Source organism: Papio anubis, chromosome 6 (assembly GCF_008728515.1).
Source record: "Papio anubis isolate 15944 chromosome 6, Panubis1.0, whole genome shotgun sequence".
NCBI classification, from domain to species: Eukaryota; Metazoa; Chordata; class Mammalia; order Primates; family Cercopithecidae; genus Papio; species Papio anubis.
Window position 1 is genome coordinate 138334234 of NC_044981.1, and position 20732 is coordinate 138354965.

At 36.5% G+C, this 20732-nt stretch overlaps 1 protein-coding gene across 5 annotated transcripts in view; it reads right to left on the minus strand.

Annotated features, from left to right (window-relative positions):
• Positions 1-14783: 14783 nt before the first annotated feature.
• The window catches only part of NKAIN2 (sodium/potassium transporting ATPase interacting 2), a 1050385-nt gene continuing 1044436 nt past the window's right edge, over positions 14784-20732 (minus strand). For all 5 annotated transcript variants that reach the window (XR_004184591.1, XR_004184593.1, XR_004184592.1 and 2 more), the window contains one exon: positions 14784-19729. Coding sequence is in view for 2 of the 5 variants with exons in the window: in XM_009206175.4 (XP_009204439.2) it covers positions 19720-19729 (10 nt within the window). In the remaining 3 variants the exon portion in view is untranslated. The remainder of the gene's footprint in view (positions 19730-20732) is intronic.

A 20732-nucleotide genomic window follows, 5' to 3' on the forward strand; every position in this document is an offset into this window, starting at 1 on the left:
TTACGACATCCAAGGAGATGTCCCAGGGAAGGTCTTAGTAGAAAGTCGTCAGCCACCAATGCTCTCAGGAGCTGGAGGAATAGATGTCTCTGTCCTAAAAAAAGAAATCTGGATGGTGAACCACAGTGTTCAGTGAAGATATATTCCAGAATTTACCATGGTCTAGACAGCTAAAGAGACATGTGAGAAAGATCCCTGAAGATGAGGCAATCAGAGAACCACAGGCCAGACAGTTGGATTGACTGCTCACATGGAAAAGTCATCCAAGATGAGGTCAGGAAGAAGGGAAAGTCAAGAGGAAGACTGGGAGCTGGGTGCCAGGTTCTCCTATTGGTCTTTTGCCTTTTAGGGGATGATGATTATTCTCCTATATCACTTTCACCTCAGGCTGGGATGTGGTTAAAGGCTCTCCTCATTTTCCAGAAAGTGTAGCTTCACAGACCTAAACTTCACCAACCTCAGCTCCAGTTTTACACTAATCTGTTAGGCGCATATCAGCTCTTCCTCATCACTAATCATCCAGCTCAATTACTGGCCCCTCCTTCATAATCTCCCTGAACACAGAGTCCTCAGGTCATCCTCAGTAATTTAAACTCCCATATGAGTAACCATCAAATAACCTGCCACTTAGTTTTTTGATTACCTCACCTGCAATGACTTCTTCCCTCTCCACCCTATTCTACTTCAACTACCCACACTCCCATGGCCAGGTAAATGCAAGAATGAGACGAGCATTCAATTAAAACAATTGATGGGGTGTTACAGACTTCTCTGAGATTATACACTGTGAATTTTATTGGCACAAATTGGCAAGATCCTGGATTTTTGTTTTGTTTTTCTTAAACCCTTCAGCAGCATTTGAGATAAAGAAGTACAAAAAAGGATTTGCTCCCTGAGAGTAAGTGGAAGCTAGGCGTGCTAAATAATTCAAGGTGCTGGGAATATTCTGGAAACCAATGATCTAAAAAATTAAGAGAGCCCAACAGGAATTGATAGACTGGAAGATAATAAAAGGATAAGTAGACTAGACATCCCTTTGTCTAGAGTAGACTAGACATCTCTTTGAAGTCAAAGGCTTGGAAGTGGGCTTGGGGTGTGAGAGGACAGCAACAACAAAAGAGTGTGGTCAGAAAGTGATCAACTGAAGTTTGATGTTTCTGAGACAGAGCAGAGGCTGGCCATGACAATATCCAGGAGGAGGTAGCCTGAGAACAGGGGGAGTGGAAATGGGGTGACTACCTTGCTCTGTGTGGGGTTATATCTTCTGTTTGGATGTGTAGAAAGGGACTTGGTTGCTGTCAGAATGTGTGCAGTTTAGTGGTGCGTGGTCTCTACTCCAAGAAGACAGGTAACTGATCTGCAAAGCTAATTCCTCTTAATATTTTAAGCAGTGAATTAACAAAAAAGCTCTTCAATTGATTACTCTTTCCTCCTACAACTCTAGAAAAATTTATAGAACTTCAACTTGGCAATTATTTATACGCATTCTTGAGCTGTTTTGAAATTGTTTCTTGTAATTTAATTTTGATCCCCCTGGAGACAGTATACTCATACATGGCAGGAAATTATCTGGTATCTTCCATGATTATAAGCCTGAGGAAGGAAATGGAATAGGGGCACAAGAAATACTGTATATTTTGGTGATTCCAATTTTATTATTCTATAATTTCTGTACCTAGTTTGTATAGTTGTTGGAGCTGATTTTAACCTCTATGAAACTATTGACATAATAGGGTCTTCTGGGCAAGCTTCTTTCTGTCATGAAGTTAGGAAGTGATTGGATTGATCGAAAAGCCTTTATTTTCACAGCACCTCTGCCAATCCATAGGTAACACTTTCATCGAATTTACTTTCTCCAAGAAGGCATCACTGATAACATTCACCTAATGCTGATTGACCCTTCGCCCTGGTCTTATCTGTACTTGTATAAACACTTCTCATAAAAATCACACCCTTTTATTTCTATATATAAATGTATTTTTTATACATTTTATTCTTTGAGCTATAGATTGTAAATATATCTTTATTCTTCCTCATAAACTTTGGTACCAATAATTTATGTCAGAACTTGATGCAATATGAAAGATAATGTAATATCTACATTCTTAGATAATATAAGACACAAAGAGTAAGAAAATGATTCAAATACTTACTGTATTAGTCAGTTTTCGTGTTACTAATAAAGACATACCCGAGACTGTTTAGTTTATAATGTAAAGAGGTTTAATTGACTCACAGTTCAGCATGGCCAGGGAGGCCTCAGGAAACTTACAATCATGGCGGAAGGGGAAGCAAACACATCCTTCTTCACATGGTGGCAGCAAGGAGAAGTGGCAAGCAAAAGGGTGAAAAGCCCCTTATAAAACCATCAGATCTCAGGAGAACTCACTGTCACGAGAACAGCATGAGGGTAACCATCCCCATTCAACTGTCTCCTACCAGGTCCCTCCCATGACACGTGAGGATTATGAGAACTGCAATTTAAGGTAAGATTTGGGTGGGGACACAGCCAAATCATATCACTTACCTATGATCACACAGCTTGTTAATGAGTCATCTTATTTTTCCAGTGTGTGTTCTGGGATGCCCCACAGTTATCCTATACCCTAACCCTGTACAGAGATATACATCATAAATTTTTTTCAGCAAAGAATGAAGGGGTCAGAGTATATTACAAAAAGTAGCTGGGTAGAAACAGAAAGAAGATCAGTTCAGGGAAGTGGAATCTGAAGGGATCCAGAAAGAACACAGGAAATGGAGGTTAGGCTGAAGCGCAATGGACACTTGGCAGGAGAATGACACAGTACATTATCAGATGGGCATCAGAGACCAAGAGGTGTTGGATCCCAAGGTAATCAGCCAAAGCATGGCATGACCTTGGTAGTGCCAAACAGGGACACTGAAGTCTTCTTAAGTAAATGAAGAAAGGAACCAGGGTAATCAAAGGATCTCTACATGAATGCCAAAGTCTTCAATAAGGATAGAGTTGGGCTTAAGAAAGATACTGATGTGAACAGTAGAAGGGAGAGAAGGACTAGGAGACAGAAGATCATTGCAACAAGGATGGGTGGTGGATGGTAAAGTCTAATAGATATGCACATCAAGTGATTTGAGATTTTAAAATAAGGATGAAAGAAGGTACAAAAATGTTAATGTTGAGAAAGAAGACTACACTCAACCAGTATGCCCTAAGAAATATTAAGTATGGGAGAGAAATAGCTTTTATGTATGAAGTCTTCAAATTCATGTAACAACCATCAGAGGTGACATGCCTAAAATAATTCAAATGACAATAAAATTGTGCTTAGTTGTGAAAAACACACTTTATTCAAGATCCAGTCATAATTGTAGATCTGCTAGCTTCCACCCAGGTCTAATTGCAGTAGCACCAAATTGAAGTTATGGCTTTTACTACCTGAAGACAAACATTCCATTTAGCCTTTCAGCGTTTTATCTTTCAAGTGTGAAAAATACATGAAAACGAAGGCATTTTTCCCATTGCTTGAAAAGGGAAACATTTCATTTTTATTTTTGATCCTCCTTTGGTCTAGATACCCTAGGACTAGTCAGTTAACACATGCTTAGGGCAAGCCCTCTGACATGATTCAAATTGAACTAGGATAGGGCCTTCTGATTTCTCCAACTATTTTGAGAGTAAGACAATACAGTACGAAAAGATAGAAAACCTTTGCATAATTGCAAATTATTTTGATCTCTCTTTCTTAGAAGATAGAGAAAAGGTGGCATAGATGAAACAATCAGCGCAAAATGGGTTTTACATAATCTGTTGATTACTTTGTTTTTTCTACTACTTAAGAATACTGGATTATTAAGAATTTGTAAGCTTTTTATAGTATAAATGCCAATCACCAGAGGCATTTTATTTTTCCTTACTAAGACCATATTCACTGTTATTTGCTTAGGGAAATCTCATTAACATGGATAAGAAATAAACCACTGAAATCAGACTGTTTTTGGCCATAAGTGGTTATAATCAGCATTCATATCTATAGAACTCACTGTACACTTACCATATATTACTAATTCTTTACGTTCAGTGAGGCAGAAATCTTGGTCTTAAAATATATTTGTATTCCATCAGGGTTGATAGTACACAGTGGATCCTGAACAAATTGAGTTGATTAATACAGCTGTGAAAGACAGGATATATTAAAATTCATTGATAATCTCAATTGGAAAATTTGAGATCTGTTCCTCTGCACATACATGGGTTAGTGTATATTTGTAAGTGAAACGTCTGGTGGACAACGTGAGACTATTCCAGCCAAAATTATTTCTGAAAAGTGGGCATTTATTTATGCAATGAGAAATTTACAAATAAATGATGATGTATTTCAGAGCTTGTCTTTATAAGATTTGCACTCAACAGTTTCCAAAGTTAGAGAAAAATATATATCATAAATTTTTTAAAAATCATACATAACGTTCAAGTACAATCTTCATTACAATTTGAAGATATGAATATATGTATATGTGTGTGTATGTGTGTGTATATATATATATGTACTCTCCAGAGACCCTTAGTTATCAATATCCTCTTAATGATGAAGACAGAGAGTCGTTGCTGTCTTTCTTATTGCCCATGACTATACACATCACCTGCATCTGTCAGTACTATGTTTTTACTTTGCTGAGTGCTCCATTGTGGAAGCACATATACTTTTCTTTGCCTTGTTTCTGGATGTGAATGTTTCCTCTTCTGATCTATCAATGATTGGGGTTATTTTGAAATAACAAGAAACAAGTAAAAACCCATATGGCAGATATTTTTAAAAGAAGTGTTTATTACCATTTTTGGATAAGCAGCTATTCTGTCTTCACTGAAGATAAAGTAAATGTCAATAATCTTAAATTTCTGAAAAGCGCACTTACAGTAGACACAAGATCGAATTTCTCTGCAGTGAATATTGTTAGGGTCAGAATAGATTTTGCTTATGAAAAACCTTGGCCATCTTAATGAGATCTGAATTATCATAGACAAATGTACACTTTTCATATTTTGGAAATTAAAAAAAAAACCAAAATGAGAAGTTCCTACTAAAATGCTCTTGCTACAGAAACCTCAGTTCTTCCCAGGAACTAGCCCACACCTTGGTATAAGATGCCTTTTCTGAGCATCAACATTCTTAATTGTAACATATAATGTCATGAAAGATCCTAAAAATCTTAAAAGGGTTCACAGAACTACTAAAATTAGGATTAAGTTCTCTGCTTCCTATCAATATAAGTTAGAATTCTGAAATTCTAAGAAAAGACAGATTCTTAAAGATGAACTAGTCACTTCTTTCTTTTAATGCAGGAGATTGCTGAGTATCAGGCTGAAGGTATCCAAGTTGAAGAGACATGATGAGACTCTCAGGCCACTGCTATTTCCACTGCATCCCATTGTTGCTAATGATTCATAAAATCCAACTCATTTCTCACACATCACTTCTAAAGACTCACTGTGAGTAAGAGAAAAAAGAAAAGAAAGTCTTTAGAATGGATTAGCTGCTATCTATCAATTCATAATATTTTTATGGAGTTTTCTATAGTATTATATTATCCGTTAATTTGGGTTCACAATAGCTTAGGAAAATATGGGCTATGCCATTGAAAACTTTCCACAAAAGCATAACATAAATTCACATTTAAGTGTTCATTAAATAAAAATATTACCTACACATAATAAAAATACTACAGAAATTTATAAAATGGCAAATAAAAGTCATCCTCCCCATACATTTCTCCTTGTAGAAAAGAACATTGATATGTACAACAGTCTATGTACATAGTTCTCTGTGTGTTCTTAAAAACATACAGAAGTGAAACTGAACATATTGCACTTTGCTTTTGTTAATTTGCTAGTTTATCTAGGCCTATTTTTATTTTTATTTATTTATTTTTTGACATGGGGGTCTCACTTTGTTGCCCAGACTGGAGTACAGTGGCACAATCTCAGCTCACTGCAACCTCTATCTCCCAGATTCAAGTAATTCTTGTGCCTCAGCTGCCTGAGTAGCTGGGATTACAGGTGCATGTCATCAGGCCCAGCCAATTTTTGTATTTTTAGTAGAGACAGGATTTCATCATGTTAGCCAAGCTTGTCTCGAACTCCTGGGCTGAAGTGATCCACCTGCCTTGGCCTCTCAAAGTGCTGGGATTACAGGCATGAGCCACTGCAGCCAGTCTACCTCATTGTTTTTAATAGATGCAAAATATTTTCAGTTACATGGTGTACCATAATTTATCTAATTTTCTATTGAAAAATATTAGGTGAATTGAAGTCTTTGGGGTTTTTTTTTTTTTTTTTTTTTTTTTTGTAAGATAAGGCTTTTAAAATTTATCTTATTGTTCCAAAGTTCAAAAGTCCAAAATGGGTTTCTCTGGGCTTGAATGAAGATGTCAACATGTGTCCTCCAGAAGGAACATGGTCCTGTTGACATCTTCCTTCCATTTCTTTGCCTTTTCTGGCTTCTAGAGGATGTCTGCATTCCTTATCTCATAGCCCCTTCCTCCCTCTTCAAACCCAACAGCATTGCATCCTTAAGTCATTTTGACACAATGACCTCTGCTTCCTTTGTCACATCTCCTTTTCTGACTCTAGTCCTTCTGCTTCTCTCTTAAAAGGACCTTTGTAATTACATTGGCTAATCTAGCATAATATCCCCATTTCAAAATCTTTAAATTAATCACATCTACAAAAGGGACTACAAAAATCCCTTTTGCTATAAAAGGTAACATATTTGTATGTTTCAGGGATTAAGACATGCACATCTTTGGGTCATTATTCTGCCTGCCGCAGTCACCTGTATTTATTTGTGTTGTTTTAAACCACTAAGTTGTGATAAGTTGTTATAGCACCAACAGGAAACTAATATAGTGGTTTTAATCTAGAATTACAATTTAAGGGTCATATCAGCTGTTGTATGTTTCTCTTTCTTTAAATACAAATAGAAATTGTCAACCAAAGAAAGACTGAATTTGTGACCACACTACTAATGATCATAATATACATAAAAAGCTGTTGACTTTTATGGATGAAATGTAAGAAACTTTATTGTTTTAGGAAATACTTTTTTTTCTTTTTTCTTTTTGTTCTGATGCCTGGTTTTTCATTTTAATGTTCACTATTTATGAAACAGAAATTACCAGGGTGTTTAATGCGGGTAGAATGAGGGAATACCATTACATGGCTGTTGGAGAACTGGAAGTTTTAGCTTTTCTTTAGTCTTCTGACGTAAACAGTTCCTCAGGAAGATGTAACATTTTGTGGTGACATTGAATGCTGCCGGTAAGAATGCATGGCACTGACATCAAATACCAAGCAAGGCCTGCTTTACTGCCCATCACCATTCCTTTCTGTTTCCGCTCAGCTCTTCTCTGTTAGTTTTCATTTTAAATGTCAAGCACAACCAAAGTGGGAACCGTAGAGGAAAGATCTTATAGACACAATATGTCATAAACGCCTTGTTTTCTTTGAGAGTTGACCAAATTTGTCAAAGTTTACTGAGCTTTTGTTTCTTCCTCCCTGCACAGACTGGGAAAGCATGTTGATGAACATCCTGTGGTCATGATAGGACCAGAGATAAGCCACGAAAGGGATAATTCTAGCATCTTCTCCTGAAATCCACTCTCTTCCTAATGAGCCTTTGTTGTCAAGAAATCCCATTTCATGTCTGAATTAAATGTATTTGTGGAAAGTGGGAGTAAGTGAGGTGGGTTGAAGGAAGGAAGTTCCTTGAATAGAGTGGGAACAATTAATTCTGTGAGTGAATTAATAAGATTGACTATAATCAGAGAGAGAAGCCTTCTCTGATATCAAAGAAAAAAACATAGCTACTTATATCTGCATACTGTCCTCTGGAGATTTTGTTTATTAGAGGTTAGAACTGTGGGATTTTATGAACAGAACAACTTGGTTTGAAATTTGGGTCTACTGCTTAGGTGCTGTGACCATGTAGAATACTGTGTCACTTATTGTATACTTAATATTATCTTACATTGCAGAATGTTAAAAAAAAAAAAGAAAAAAAAGTAAAGGAAACTTTAGTATTCCAGTGCTTCCAATATATACCCATATAGAAAATATAGATGAAGAAAATATAATCTTTAATTACATAAAATATAGTCATTTCAATTTACTCTTTTGACATGGAATGTCTCAATTCAAGATGCATTATAATTGGGTATATTTTTAGCTTCTACATGCATATTAACAATAAATCCACCTTATGTTCAATAATTGAACTTACACTATCATTAACCTTAACAATTCTTATTTTATAATTTTAGCTAAAAAGCAGCGCTTGCTGTTATTTAAAAATTCTCTTCTTGAATTTACATTCTCAGAATCCCTTAGTTGAATTATATTCATGAATGTTAGTACCCATGCACTATAATGAATTTCACTTAGCCAAACGAAACATCTCTCTTTAATAGAAGTGCAATAAAAACATGACTTCATGTTTTTATTATATTTCTATCGTGTTGAAGATATTATGTTTTTATCATGTCGGCCAGGCTAGTCTCGATTACATGTTTTTATCATGTAACTAGACATTTAATTCAATTCATTAAATGGTTCATAACTACTCACCAGCCTTGGTATCCATCTAATACTTTGGAAACATAATCATTCATCATTCTTAGATAAATCATCCTGAGACTATTTTTACTAATAAGTAAAATAAGTCTTTTTTTTCTTTACAATATTTGTTTTATTTTAATCAAGACTAAGAGCTTTAACTATGAAATGTTAATTAGCCAAATGTCTCCAATTCTCTATCAGGTTTTAAATAATATACTATTATCTAAACATTTCCACATCCTTACCCCCTACTTACTAGTTCTTTACTACATTGTTTCATAAATAACCTTTTCAAATCTGTAATTTGAACCAACTTTTAGATAACTTCTGAATTAGACAAAATGATTCTTTTCTGACTAATAACATAACCCTTTTGGGCACATTTTGTATACAGAATTATATGTTAACTAGAATTCTTATGTTTAGTAACCTAAAACTTTAGTGAGACCCTAAAAAGCAAGAAATCCTGAACCATCAGCTATGGGCATTTATAGACAAGAACAATTCCATAATTTTAGAAACATGTTTTCCTGTATCATAACCCTTTCTCAATTGGAAATGACTCATATATTCAATGAGTATCAAAAAAAACTTAAGATTTTAATTTATGCAAAAAGTTTACCTAAAACATTTATCCCCCATACATGGACTCAATTCCCTCATTTTTAAACAGTTTATCTAGATTACTTCTGTAAACTGAGATATTGGACACTATCATTTGAAGTTAGTTATTTCCTTGTTAACCATGTTTTTAATCACCAGAGAACATCAAATGCTCACCTAAACCTAAGTAAGAGCCTCAAAGTTAAATACATGGGTATTTTTGCCAACAACTCAAAATCAAAAGATTTAGCTAATACCAGCTTACTCTCATTTGTCAAAAAAAGGCACACAAACCAAGATCATTTTGTTTTGGCTGGGTTTATAGTTTTATAACCTTCTATGCTAAACCCTGACATCTCAAAATATCTAGCAGAGACAAATATAAAATCCAGACAAAAATGTACGCTGACAATTCTGAAGGTATTTCTATTTTTATTTTACCCATTATTTTAAAGTCAGCTTGTTTTGTAAAGTTATACTTAAGTCACATGAACTTGAAGATTGCTTGGACTTATTTGCTTAATTTATTAGCGCTCTTTTACTTATCAGCCAATCTGATAGACACAACATATAACAATAAATTACATACAAATAAAGATATCTAGACAGGTACACACACATGAATGAAGATCTAATGGCTTGGAATCCTAGCCATGAGATAACAATACAAGCTCACTGGTTTCACTTTGCCCCAATAGGTAATCCAACGAAGGCTGTGAACCAAAATTTCAGGTACAGAAGTTTCCCTGGCAGTTTGATTTTTAAAGCCAAACCTCTCCAGACTCCAAAGAATACTGGGCCCAAACAGCACCAAAGGAGAGCATCACAGGTTAACCAGGCCCCCTGCTTAGAACAGCAGCACAAAAGCCTGGCCACATGCAATGCCATTCCACTTTCCCATTCAACAGCAAACTTCAGATTCCAAACAAGATTGGGGCCAAACAGTATTGTAACTGTGAGAGAAAATTCGTAAGAGGGCCTAGTACTGGGCCTCAGCACTTCTGCCAAGGGCGTCCGCTTTGGAGAGGTTGAGGACTGGAGGATCTCCCGGAGCGTCCCCCTTTGGTGTCCAGTCTTAGAGTGTCAGATGTCTCTGACCTTAGGTGGGCACTGGTGCCACTTGCAAGTTTTCCCACCAGAGGCGATGGTCCACTGTGAGCTTTCCTTTTGTCCCAGGATGAAGGCCTTGACTTCTAGCATCCTTATAACTTGATAAGGCCATGCTTTCCCATGTTTCCTGTTCCATGAGCTTTAATGATAGGAGCTGGAGGCTAGGCGGGTTTCTCTGCCCTTAGCCAGTGGACTCCTGGCTGGTTCACCAAAATATGTTACCAGTTGAAGGTGTCCAGGTTCTTGGCGTCTGGAACAAAGAACTTCATCATAATCATCTGTAATGGTCAGAAAGGAGAAACAACTCTGATGCTCTCCAACAAGTGAAAGGTATACAAGCCATAGTATATCCATACCATAAAATCCTCACTGCCCAGGAACAACTTCCAGGGTTCCCAGATCCTTCATATCCCACCAGGAATTTTCCGTAAAATAAGTCTTAATTTCGATTTATTTCAGTAACAAATGGGTGTAAGGGTGAAGTGGCAGCTGGGGTGGAAAGAAATTTTTACTCTTGACTCCTCTAGCAGGCGCAGCTGGCTTCATGGGCATGTGATGGGTGCAGTTTGTTGCACATGGTTCCCATTCTCAGAGGGGTCTGGTGGTTGGTTTATCACTCTACAATCCTCTTCATGAAATTCTTAAGGTGTTATTTTTCAACATGTGGTTGGCAGAGGGGATGTCCTGGGGTGTGTTCATGGAAATTTTGTGATCCAACAGCAGTGCCCAATGGCACTGGCACTGGGCCCTGGGCACAGCATGCAGGTGCATAGTGATTGGCCTGGCTACCTGGCATGCACACACAGGATTGAGGGTGCCCCGGGAACCACTGGGCTTAGTGTGTGACCCAGATGGGACCTGGAACTATATTGGCAATGAGAACAGTGACAGTAGCTGCAAGGTATCTGTACCTTGTATCTTGGGAAAACAGGGGACCCAGGCGGTGTTGGGAACCATGGGAAACCAACTTGCCTGTTAATCCCCCAAGAGAGCAACTCCTTGCAGCTTCTGCACAAATATTCCCTAGTTTAGTGTTGGGACAGTAACTCTCGGTGCTCAACCAGTGAACTTTGTCAGTAAATTATTGAAAAATAAACTCACATACACATAGACATTGCAATAAAGCATATCAGGAAGTTAGTTGAATTAGAAATTATTCAAGGAGTTTACGGTCTTCAGTTTTGAAAAGTGTTGAAACATTCCAAATCATATATCCACAGGCTTACAAAGAAAATTAACTTGAATATTGTAGCATTTGCAGTAAACCGAAAATAACTCTATTGTCATATAAAGCTTGAGATAAACAGATTACCAATAAAAAATAATATGAAAAATTGATTTTCTTGTAATGAAGGATATAGTGATAGAATACATAAACATGTTTTGAATTATATACAAATCACGAAGCCACTTTCAGTTTCTTATACAACCTCCACAAATTATAAGAAATGTCAGAGAAAACACTAAAATGCCACTGAATAGCTTTTTATTTAAAATCAAATCCAAATGAATTAAAATTCTAATTAAATTTAGATAATTAAAAATTTAAAAAGGAAAAATAATTATTTAAAAATTAAGTCAAAATTTGTTTTTATTTTAAATCATTTAATTTAAATAATTTAAATGACTTAAAATTATGTAAACATTTTTAAAAACATTTCATCTGAATTTTAAAATTTAGATAAAACTAATGAAACTAATTTTTATGAAGAGTTAAATCTTTTCAGAAAAAGTGTTTTGTGAGTTATCAGCTTTAGATGCCTAAAATTTATCTTATTATTATTATTATTATTTTTGAGACAGAGTCTTGCTCTATCGCTCACGCTGGTGTGCAGTGGCGCTATCTCAGCTCACTGCAACCTCCACCTCCTGGGTTCAAGTGATTCTCCCGCCTCAGCCCCCAACGTAGCTGGGACTACAGGCTTGTGCCACCATGCCTGGCCAGTTTTTATATTTTTAGTAGAGACGGGGTTTCACCATGTTGGCCAGGCTGGTCTCAAACTCGTGGACTCAAGTGATCCGGTCGCCTCGTGCCCAGCCAAATTTATCTTTCAAAATTATTTACCTAATTTTTTTCAAAGTAATGTATGAGAAATGTATCCCAATATTTTCACAGTCTGTAAAATGTTCATAATAGCTCCAGCAACAGTTGGGTCAGCAAAAAGATTCTTCTTAAAATTAAAAAGCATAAGAAATTGCAATGCATTTGCAAGAATGGCTGACATCTTTTTCAATTGTATTGATTGAAAATGAGCTGGCTAAAAGTTTACATTTTTATGATTTAATCAATAAAGTTGCAGAAATGTGAGTCAGGAAAATCTTATAATCATTGAGAAGTCCCATTAATAAAGTATGTTTATTGTATTATATGCAATTATGACACATTCTTTTTATATTTTATAATTATATATTGTTACTCATATATTATTACTACCCTTGTTATACTTCATAAGTAAGAAAATATTGTTAAAGGAAAATGTTTTATACTTTAGTACCTTTGGCAGCATGTTCTTCCTACCCTTTGAATGAAAGGCCCGTTTTCATTGTTCACTGGGCCCGGCAAACTACGTAGCTAGTGCTGGACAGCAAGATTTAGTAAAGAAGTTCATCTCCAGAAGATTTCTCCTTGAATCCTTACTATTCTGTAGATGAAAAATAAAACTGGCATGTATTTATGGTGTACAACATAATGTTTTGATATAAGTATATATTGTTGAATGGCTAATTCTAGCTAATTAGCATATCTATTACCTCACGTTTCTCTTTTTTTTTGTGGTCAGAACACTTAAAATCCATTCTCTTAGACAACTTCAAGTATTCAATGCATTGCTATTAATAAGTACAGTTACCAAGTTGTACAAGGATCTCTTGAACTTATTCCTGCTGTCTAACTGAAATTTTGTATCCTTTGACCATTACCTCTAATCCTCCCCACCCTGAGCCTCTGGTAACCACCATTCTACTCACTGCTTCTATGAATTCAGCCTTTTTAGGTTCCACACATAAGTGAGATTATACAGTCTATGTCTTTTTGTGTCTGGTTTATTTCATTTAACATAATGTCCTTTAGGCTCATCCACATTGCTTTAAATGACAGGATTTCCTTCTTTTGCAAGGCTTGAATAGTATTCCATTGCAGGCATATATTTTTTATATATATATACACATACATACCACAGTTTCTTGATCCACTTATCCGTTGATGGATACTTTGGTTGATTCTGTATCTTGGCTATTGTGAATAATGTTGCAATGAGCATGGGAGTGTAGAGATCTCTTTGACAGGATGATTTCATTTCCTCTGGATATATACCCAGTAATGGGATTACTGGATCATATAGTAGTCCTATTTTTGATTTTTGGAGGAACTCCACACCATTTTTCATAATAGCTGCAGTAATTTACATTTCCACCAACAGTGCACAAGGGTTCCCTTTCCTCTGCATACTTGCCAACACCTATCTTTCATCTTTTTGATAACAGCCATTTGACAACAGGTATGAGATGGAATCCTTACTTTTTTTTTTTTTTTTTTTTTTGAGATGGAGTCTCACTCTGTCGCCCAGCCTGGGGTGCAGTGGCGCGATCCTGGCTCACTGCAAGCTCCGCCTCCTGGGTTCACGCCTTTCTCCTGCCTCAGCCTCCCGAGTAGCTGGAACTACAGGTGCCCACCACCACGCCCGGTTAATTTTTTGTGTTTTTAGTAGAGACGGGGTTTCACCGTGTTAGCCAGGATGGTCTGGATCTCCTGACCTCGTGATCCGCCCGCCTCGGCCTCCCAAAGTGCTGGGATTACAGGCGTGAGCAACCGCACCCTGCTGGAATCCTTACTCTTTGCAACTTAAACTGACAGGTGATTTGGCCCATTAGAAACAAAAATGTTTCCTGTTTCAGATTATTTATTTCTCTTTCAATATCCAGAACAACAGAAACACTGAATGTGTTTTTGTTTTACCATGAATTATTAGCATGGGTCCTGGCCTCTCGGCCATCTGTTCCTCCTACCTTCCTGCTTTTGGAGATAAGGAGGTCATCTATGGTGAAGCCAGTTCCACGATGTGTGGAACACAAGGTTACTACTTTTAAGAATAATTTTTCATAGCTTTCCTTCAATTTGATACTTTCCCATTGATTTCCAGTTTGTAAGTCTAGCTATTTGACTTCATCCTGAGCGTATCTTGGTCAGCCTGAGTAAACAACGACAAGAGGCTCAGGTGTTCTGGTGGCCTCCAGTTTGAAGTCTGGAAGATGTATGTCTGGACAGCTGTGTGCAAAACCTTCTGTACATGAAGATCAGCATATCCCCAAATGATATGATAAGTAAAACTAGAAGAATAATGAAGAAAAATGATAGGCTCATGGAAGGGAATAAACAAGGTATGCCTCTGGTAAATAACTCCCTGAAGGACTCTTAGAAAAGACTTACTGGTTAATTGAATCAATCCATCATCCTTGGGGTGACAGCACCAAATTTGCAATCTTTTTTGGGAGTTGTTTTATTCATTTCCAATACAGTTTAAATTCATAGAATAAGCAGTTAAAATATACCTGTTTTATTGTTAAGGTGTCACATTATGAAGGTACTTTCATTATAGAAAATGCTCACATTAATTTTAATAACAATTTAGAACGAGTAAGAGCATCAACATGTGGTTTGTAAAAGGATTTTTTCTCTCTGAATTTGTCTTACAGAAATTAACTTTTATTATTTTAAAATTTTAAGCGCGTTTGCTTCTAAACTCCATAATAATTAAGGATTTTAAAAAAATAACCGTCATTATAAAAATCCGCCTTTATCCCTTTTAGGAGGAACTCAGCTTGTCCTTTTTGCTGTCGTGGGTAGTCATGTCTCCTAACATTGTGCAGATTTCAGTGGGAGATGTGATCCTTGAATGTATTATCTAGTTCAAGTTTTGTTGAATTTAAAGTCATAAAATACATGTATGTTTTATGCATTTGGCCCTCACAACTATCAGAATTGTTTCAAGATGCTCGCATATTGTAAACTGGACATTGTGTATTAATCACAGACTTTGTTCTTTCCTTTCTTGGAGTAGGTGGAAGATAGGCATAAATAAAAGGAAAGGAGCATCAGGCAGTGGATCCTAAGCAAAGATTTGCATGTGACAAGAATAATTGGAATTTTACAATGTAAGGGTATTCATGTAAAAGCTTCCTAAGTACAAGTGTTGAGTGCTAAAATTTTACCAAAGACAGATGAACATCTGAAGAAATATTTTCTTGAAGGGTATTGGAAATAGTCAACACGAGACTGCTTATGTAATCTTAATCTCTCTGGTATTAGTTACATCTAAGTGTACTGTAAATGAAATAACAGAAAAACATATAGCCCTGAAATTGAACACATAAGTGTCTTACTAATGTATAAGAACACATCATATCTACATGTTTGCATATCAATTTGGATTATGTTTTTAAAAACTATGATATAATAAAATATATTTAACATTGATACTACACTGAACCTGATACATAATAATTCAGAAATATTTTATGATTTAATACTGTTTTAGGGCCTTCCTTATCAAAGTTTATTTGAATTTATAAAACTCAGGGTCAGTTGATAGAGTCCAGGATTTGTTTTATTCTATTCTGACCAGAGTATACATCCTAAAATTTGCTATGCAATGATGAGTTATTTGCATTTTCAGGACACAAGCTAATATTGAATAGTTCCTTAACTGCCTTAGTAGGTTTTATTTTATGGGTTTGAATTATGAATTGGTTTGGATCTCAAAAGTTTGTTCTAAAATGTGACCTGTTTAAAATGAGTTTGTATTTCTGAATTAAAATGGTCTACTCATTATATTAGAGTGAAATGTATCAGATGTATAGCAGAGTGAAATGCATCAGAGGTTATATTTTTTAACAGTTAACAGATGTAGATCTTGGTTCCACAGGATTTTACCAAACTCACGATCTATTTAATTGAGAACTCCAGAAGAAAGAATCCTTTCTTTACAGTATATATACATATAGTTGATCTATCAGTTTTGTCCTTTTTATGCAACTACATTGTTGTGTGCATTTCACATCACAGTGTGAAGAAACATCCTGACAGTTATTCACAGTGACTTCAATGAACACCATATCAGTATACTTTTTACACAGGGGACAAAAGTAAAAGCCAGCTTGATCATTTAGAAGGCTTTCACCATGCAGCTGAGATGTCAAGGACTACAAGTTGATCTTCAGCTTCTTAAAATATGGCCTCGAAGCCTTTCGTGTCTTCAGTCAGCTCCAGCATTTTCACTGATGGGAGCTGGTGTGTGTCTGTATGCAGTGGGAGAAAGGACATAATTCTGAACCTGACACAGCCTGCACCTGGAGCAGCCTGCGCCTGCTGCCCTCAATTCTTTGGGTGCATACAATCAACCTCATCTGAAACATTGTTTGTACAATCGCTAATGCCAGTGGCTAATCTTTTCTATTTGCCTGCTTTATCCCAATACTGTCTTCTATTGAGGTGAATATCAATATTTGAATAACAATAACAAAAGATTCTGTAATCAAAGTGGAAATAAATGAGTATTTTAGATTATTTTAAATAATTTGGCCTGTAAAAATAAAAAGAAAAACTCTGCCTATAATTTAACCAAGATTTTAAAAAATTGTGACCTAACCCTCTGTCAACTATTAGCTTGATGCTAACTCTAAATCCCAGATAGAAGGTGGGGTGGGGGAAAGTTCTCCAAATGACAAGTCTATTGCAGGCAGTCTTCTAAAAGAACCCTCAGTGTTAGCAGATAATGAAAGTACATGTTACCTATGACTGAGCAGAAATGATGCCATGACCTGGCAATTTCTTTTCACTGCTGACATATCCCTGCACTGCACAAAATATCAGTGTTGCCTTCATGTACATTTAATAGAGTTTCTCTGTCAATGACATAAGCAAATACACCATGAGAAGCAGCAGGGGTTTTCAGGGATGGCTCAGAAACTTAAGCATTTTTCCATTTATTTTTAAAATGCAAATTACACGAGTAAGTCAAAAAAATCACTCTGTTAAAAATACATTCAGAATTAACAAATGCAAAAAAAAGGACACATCAGGATCATAACTCTTGCCTTCTGAATATTAGGTTTATAACAAAAGCTCAGCCTAGAAAAATAGCATTCTTCACCGGATTTTGAGGAGGATACAGCTGTACAACCGTAGATGTTTTCCCAGATATAATCACACTACTGTGCTTACTACTCCCATAAAAGACCTGTCCACCTATTACTTTTTAGTAGTCAACTACTGTTTTTTAAAATTTTGGTGGTGATGATAGTCATGATTTGGTGAAAACTTGGCTGTAACTGAAAGCAGGAATATGAGGGCTTATTTTCTGTAGCCATATACATGTAGTATAAGGTGAAATGTCACCACAGCATGAACGTACAGTGAAACCTCATTTTAATAGTCACATTAAAAGTCACATTAGAATAGTTTGTGGCATGTATAGTATTTATATTTTAGGAATCAAAGGACAATACATTGGTAAATATTTTTCTCATACACTAAACATGCATGTCACTATAAAAGCGTCTTATGAGGTTTCACTGACATGTTCGCAATTGTTTATTTTATACATGTATGTATGGACAAACATACAACCCACTGAGGAAATTCAAGCATGAGTGCTGGAATCTTTTTTTATAGTTTATGTTCCAATGATAACTCTTTGTTCCTCTATCATTTTCAAATGTTTCTGTGTGTGTATATTACAGACATCCATGCAAACACAGTAATGGAACTGGTGTATGTAGATCTGAATGGGCTAAGGTCCAAAGTAGTTTAATCCAATAACTGAAACTTCATAGAAATCAAAGAAAAAACTTGCTCCATGCCAATTTATAACTTCTGAATTTCACTGCACTAAAGAATGGTGTGTTAGTTTCAAAAAATTGAGTTTAATGTCTCAGGTGTATCCAAGAAAAGATACGACTCATCTGAGTTCCTGATAAGCCTGAGCTAATTATGTTTTCCACTAATGAAAACCAAATAATGCTTTAAAATATAGAACAAAATTTCCTAGGAGTTCAGAATATTCCATAAACACATTGACCTACTATTAAGTTTCCAAAGGCATCTTGTTGCCAACTACGTTAACAGCACAGTTTTTTTCTGCCACAATAATACAGGAGGATTGAAATACACTCTAACACACAACGGATCCCCCAAATACCACAAAAAGATCTCAAATATTTCACCAAGGTAACTATTGCTCCCCCCACCCACCCAAAAATAATCTTGTACGCTGAAGTTAGAAAAAAAAGTTCACCTACGTAGAGTCTTCAATTTGAATTAGATATAAAAGAGTAAACATAGCTAATACATATTCAGTTGGCCTCTGTTGATAGAAATCCACAGCTGTTTCTGTGTTAGTAAAAGACAATTGTAGATACTTAGAAAAGCACCTAGAGTGCAATAAATAAAATCAGCGAGTTAAGCCATTTCTGCTTTCTGCTTCCAGTAGATTAGTGAGTTTAGTAGATTAATGTTTTACTCTGTCCCATCCCCAACCCCATCAGAAGACCATATTTTAGAATTACAAAGATGACAAATATTGTTATTGTTACTTGTCTCTTTTGGGCCACCATGGAGGCTCTATGGTAAAGCACTTTGCTGACAGCTGGCACTTTTCTTATACAGACACACTGGAGCTGCTGAGCTATTCAGTCTTGTTCCTTGACATGAAACACACAGGCTTGAACTCATTCAGAATTAATAGCAGTGTGTTAGCCTAAAGGAAGTGACTTGGGGCTGTCTGCACTGAGATTCTTGGGCACACAACATAGGTGGGTTAAGGCAAGTATGTACGGTACAGCCTTTAGGGCAAACAATCTGCCATTTCGGACTTCGGGTACAAGGTCATCATGACATGTTTTGTTTGTTTTTGCAATTACATTGCCTAAGTAGCCGTGGTGCTGTCAAGATGTGTGGAGTGCAGAAGACAGAGCTCTCAAACTAATGTGCCTTGGATGACTTCCCAGCTCACAGAGGCCGACCGGCTGGGCTGCAGAGGAGTTAGCAATGGCCAGCAACCGTTGGGCATCAACACATCTCCTTTTGAACTTTCCAAAGGCCTGGGAGAAAGGAGCCTGCTTTCAGGAAATCCAAGATGGGCGTGTCCTGCATATTTTTCTGTTTCAGTTAGAAAGAGGAGGTCAAGTGGAATTGGTGTGTGCGTGCTCACGTGTGTGTGTGCGTGTGTGTGTGTGTGTGCGTGTGTGTGTGTGTGCGTGTGTGTGTGTGTCAGTGTTGTATGTAGAGGCTTTGCATTTGTTTTGTTAATACGTATACGTATTTAAACTCGGTTGCTTCTTGCTCTTCATAAAATGCAGGAGGCCACTGCGAAAAAAGTTCTTTGAAAGGTTCGTGGGCTGACATACTGAAGTCATCTGTATTATTTTGACCTAAGAGAGAGAAAAGATGTTTTTAGTCAAGGGAGAAAGCGACGGGTGCCTATTGCTCACCACCTTCTCTCACCTTTCCAAGCACAAGAGCAAACAAACAAACAAACAAAAAAGAAGCCCAAATTGGGTTTTAAATAATTTTCCTCCTTTTTTTAAATTCATTTTAACTGCATGGATAGAGAGGCCAGTTTTGGTCATTTAGAATCTATTTCCAGGGACAACTGACATGAATATGTACTTCTGTACAATTAGGCTGCCACAAAGAATGCAATGTTTTCAAATGTCTGATATACTATAGGATATTCTTATATTGCTGGAAGCCCAATCAGATCTCTACTTGCTCTGACAGTCACTTAGGTCCCTGGTAGTCAAAGCAGCTATTTTGTTAAAAACTTAAGCTGTAGACATGGGATTTTTTTTTTTTTTTTTTTTTTGACAGAGTCTAGCTCTGTCGCCCAGGCTGGAGTGCAGACGTGGGATTTTTTCTGTGCAGCAACTTGGTTGCTATTGGTTTGTTTCAACAACATTTACCAAACTGTAAGAAAAATATAATTAATATAATTAAAATCTTTCATTTTTAGATTAGTTATACATAATCTGAAAAATTACAAACCAAGAACAGTCACCCAACTTAAGAGGACTGTCTATTCGTTGTTTGCAAGAACCAAAACACAGCTGTGACTGTAGGTCAGCAGTGTTTTCAAAGCTTTGTCCAGGATCTTGGCCACAGAAGATTTGCTGGGAACAGTGGGAGCCCCACAGCTAAAAGTGCATATTGCTTTTCAACACTTGTTTTCCTTCCAAGGAACAGCTTTTGTTTCCATTTGCTATATAATATTGTTAGGGTGTTTGAACTGGCCCCTGAAGTTAAATTACTCTTACTTTACAAGACATATTTATGGCAGGTTGACAGAAGGTACACGCTAAATGATAAAGACATAGGAGATGCTAAGTTCTGTGCCTCTCAGTAGGGGATGAGGTTTATAGGTGTGTCAGTTTTGGT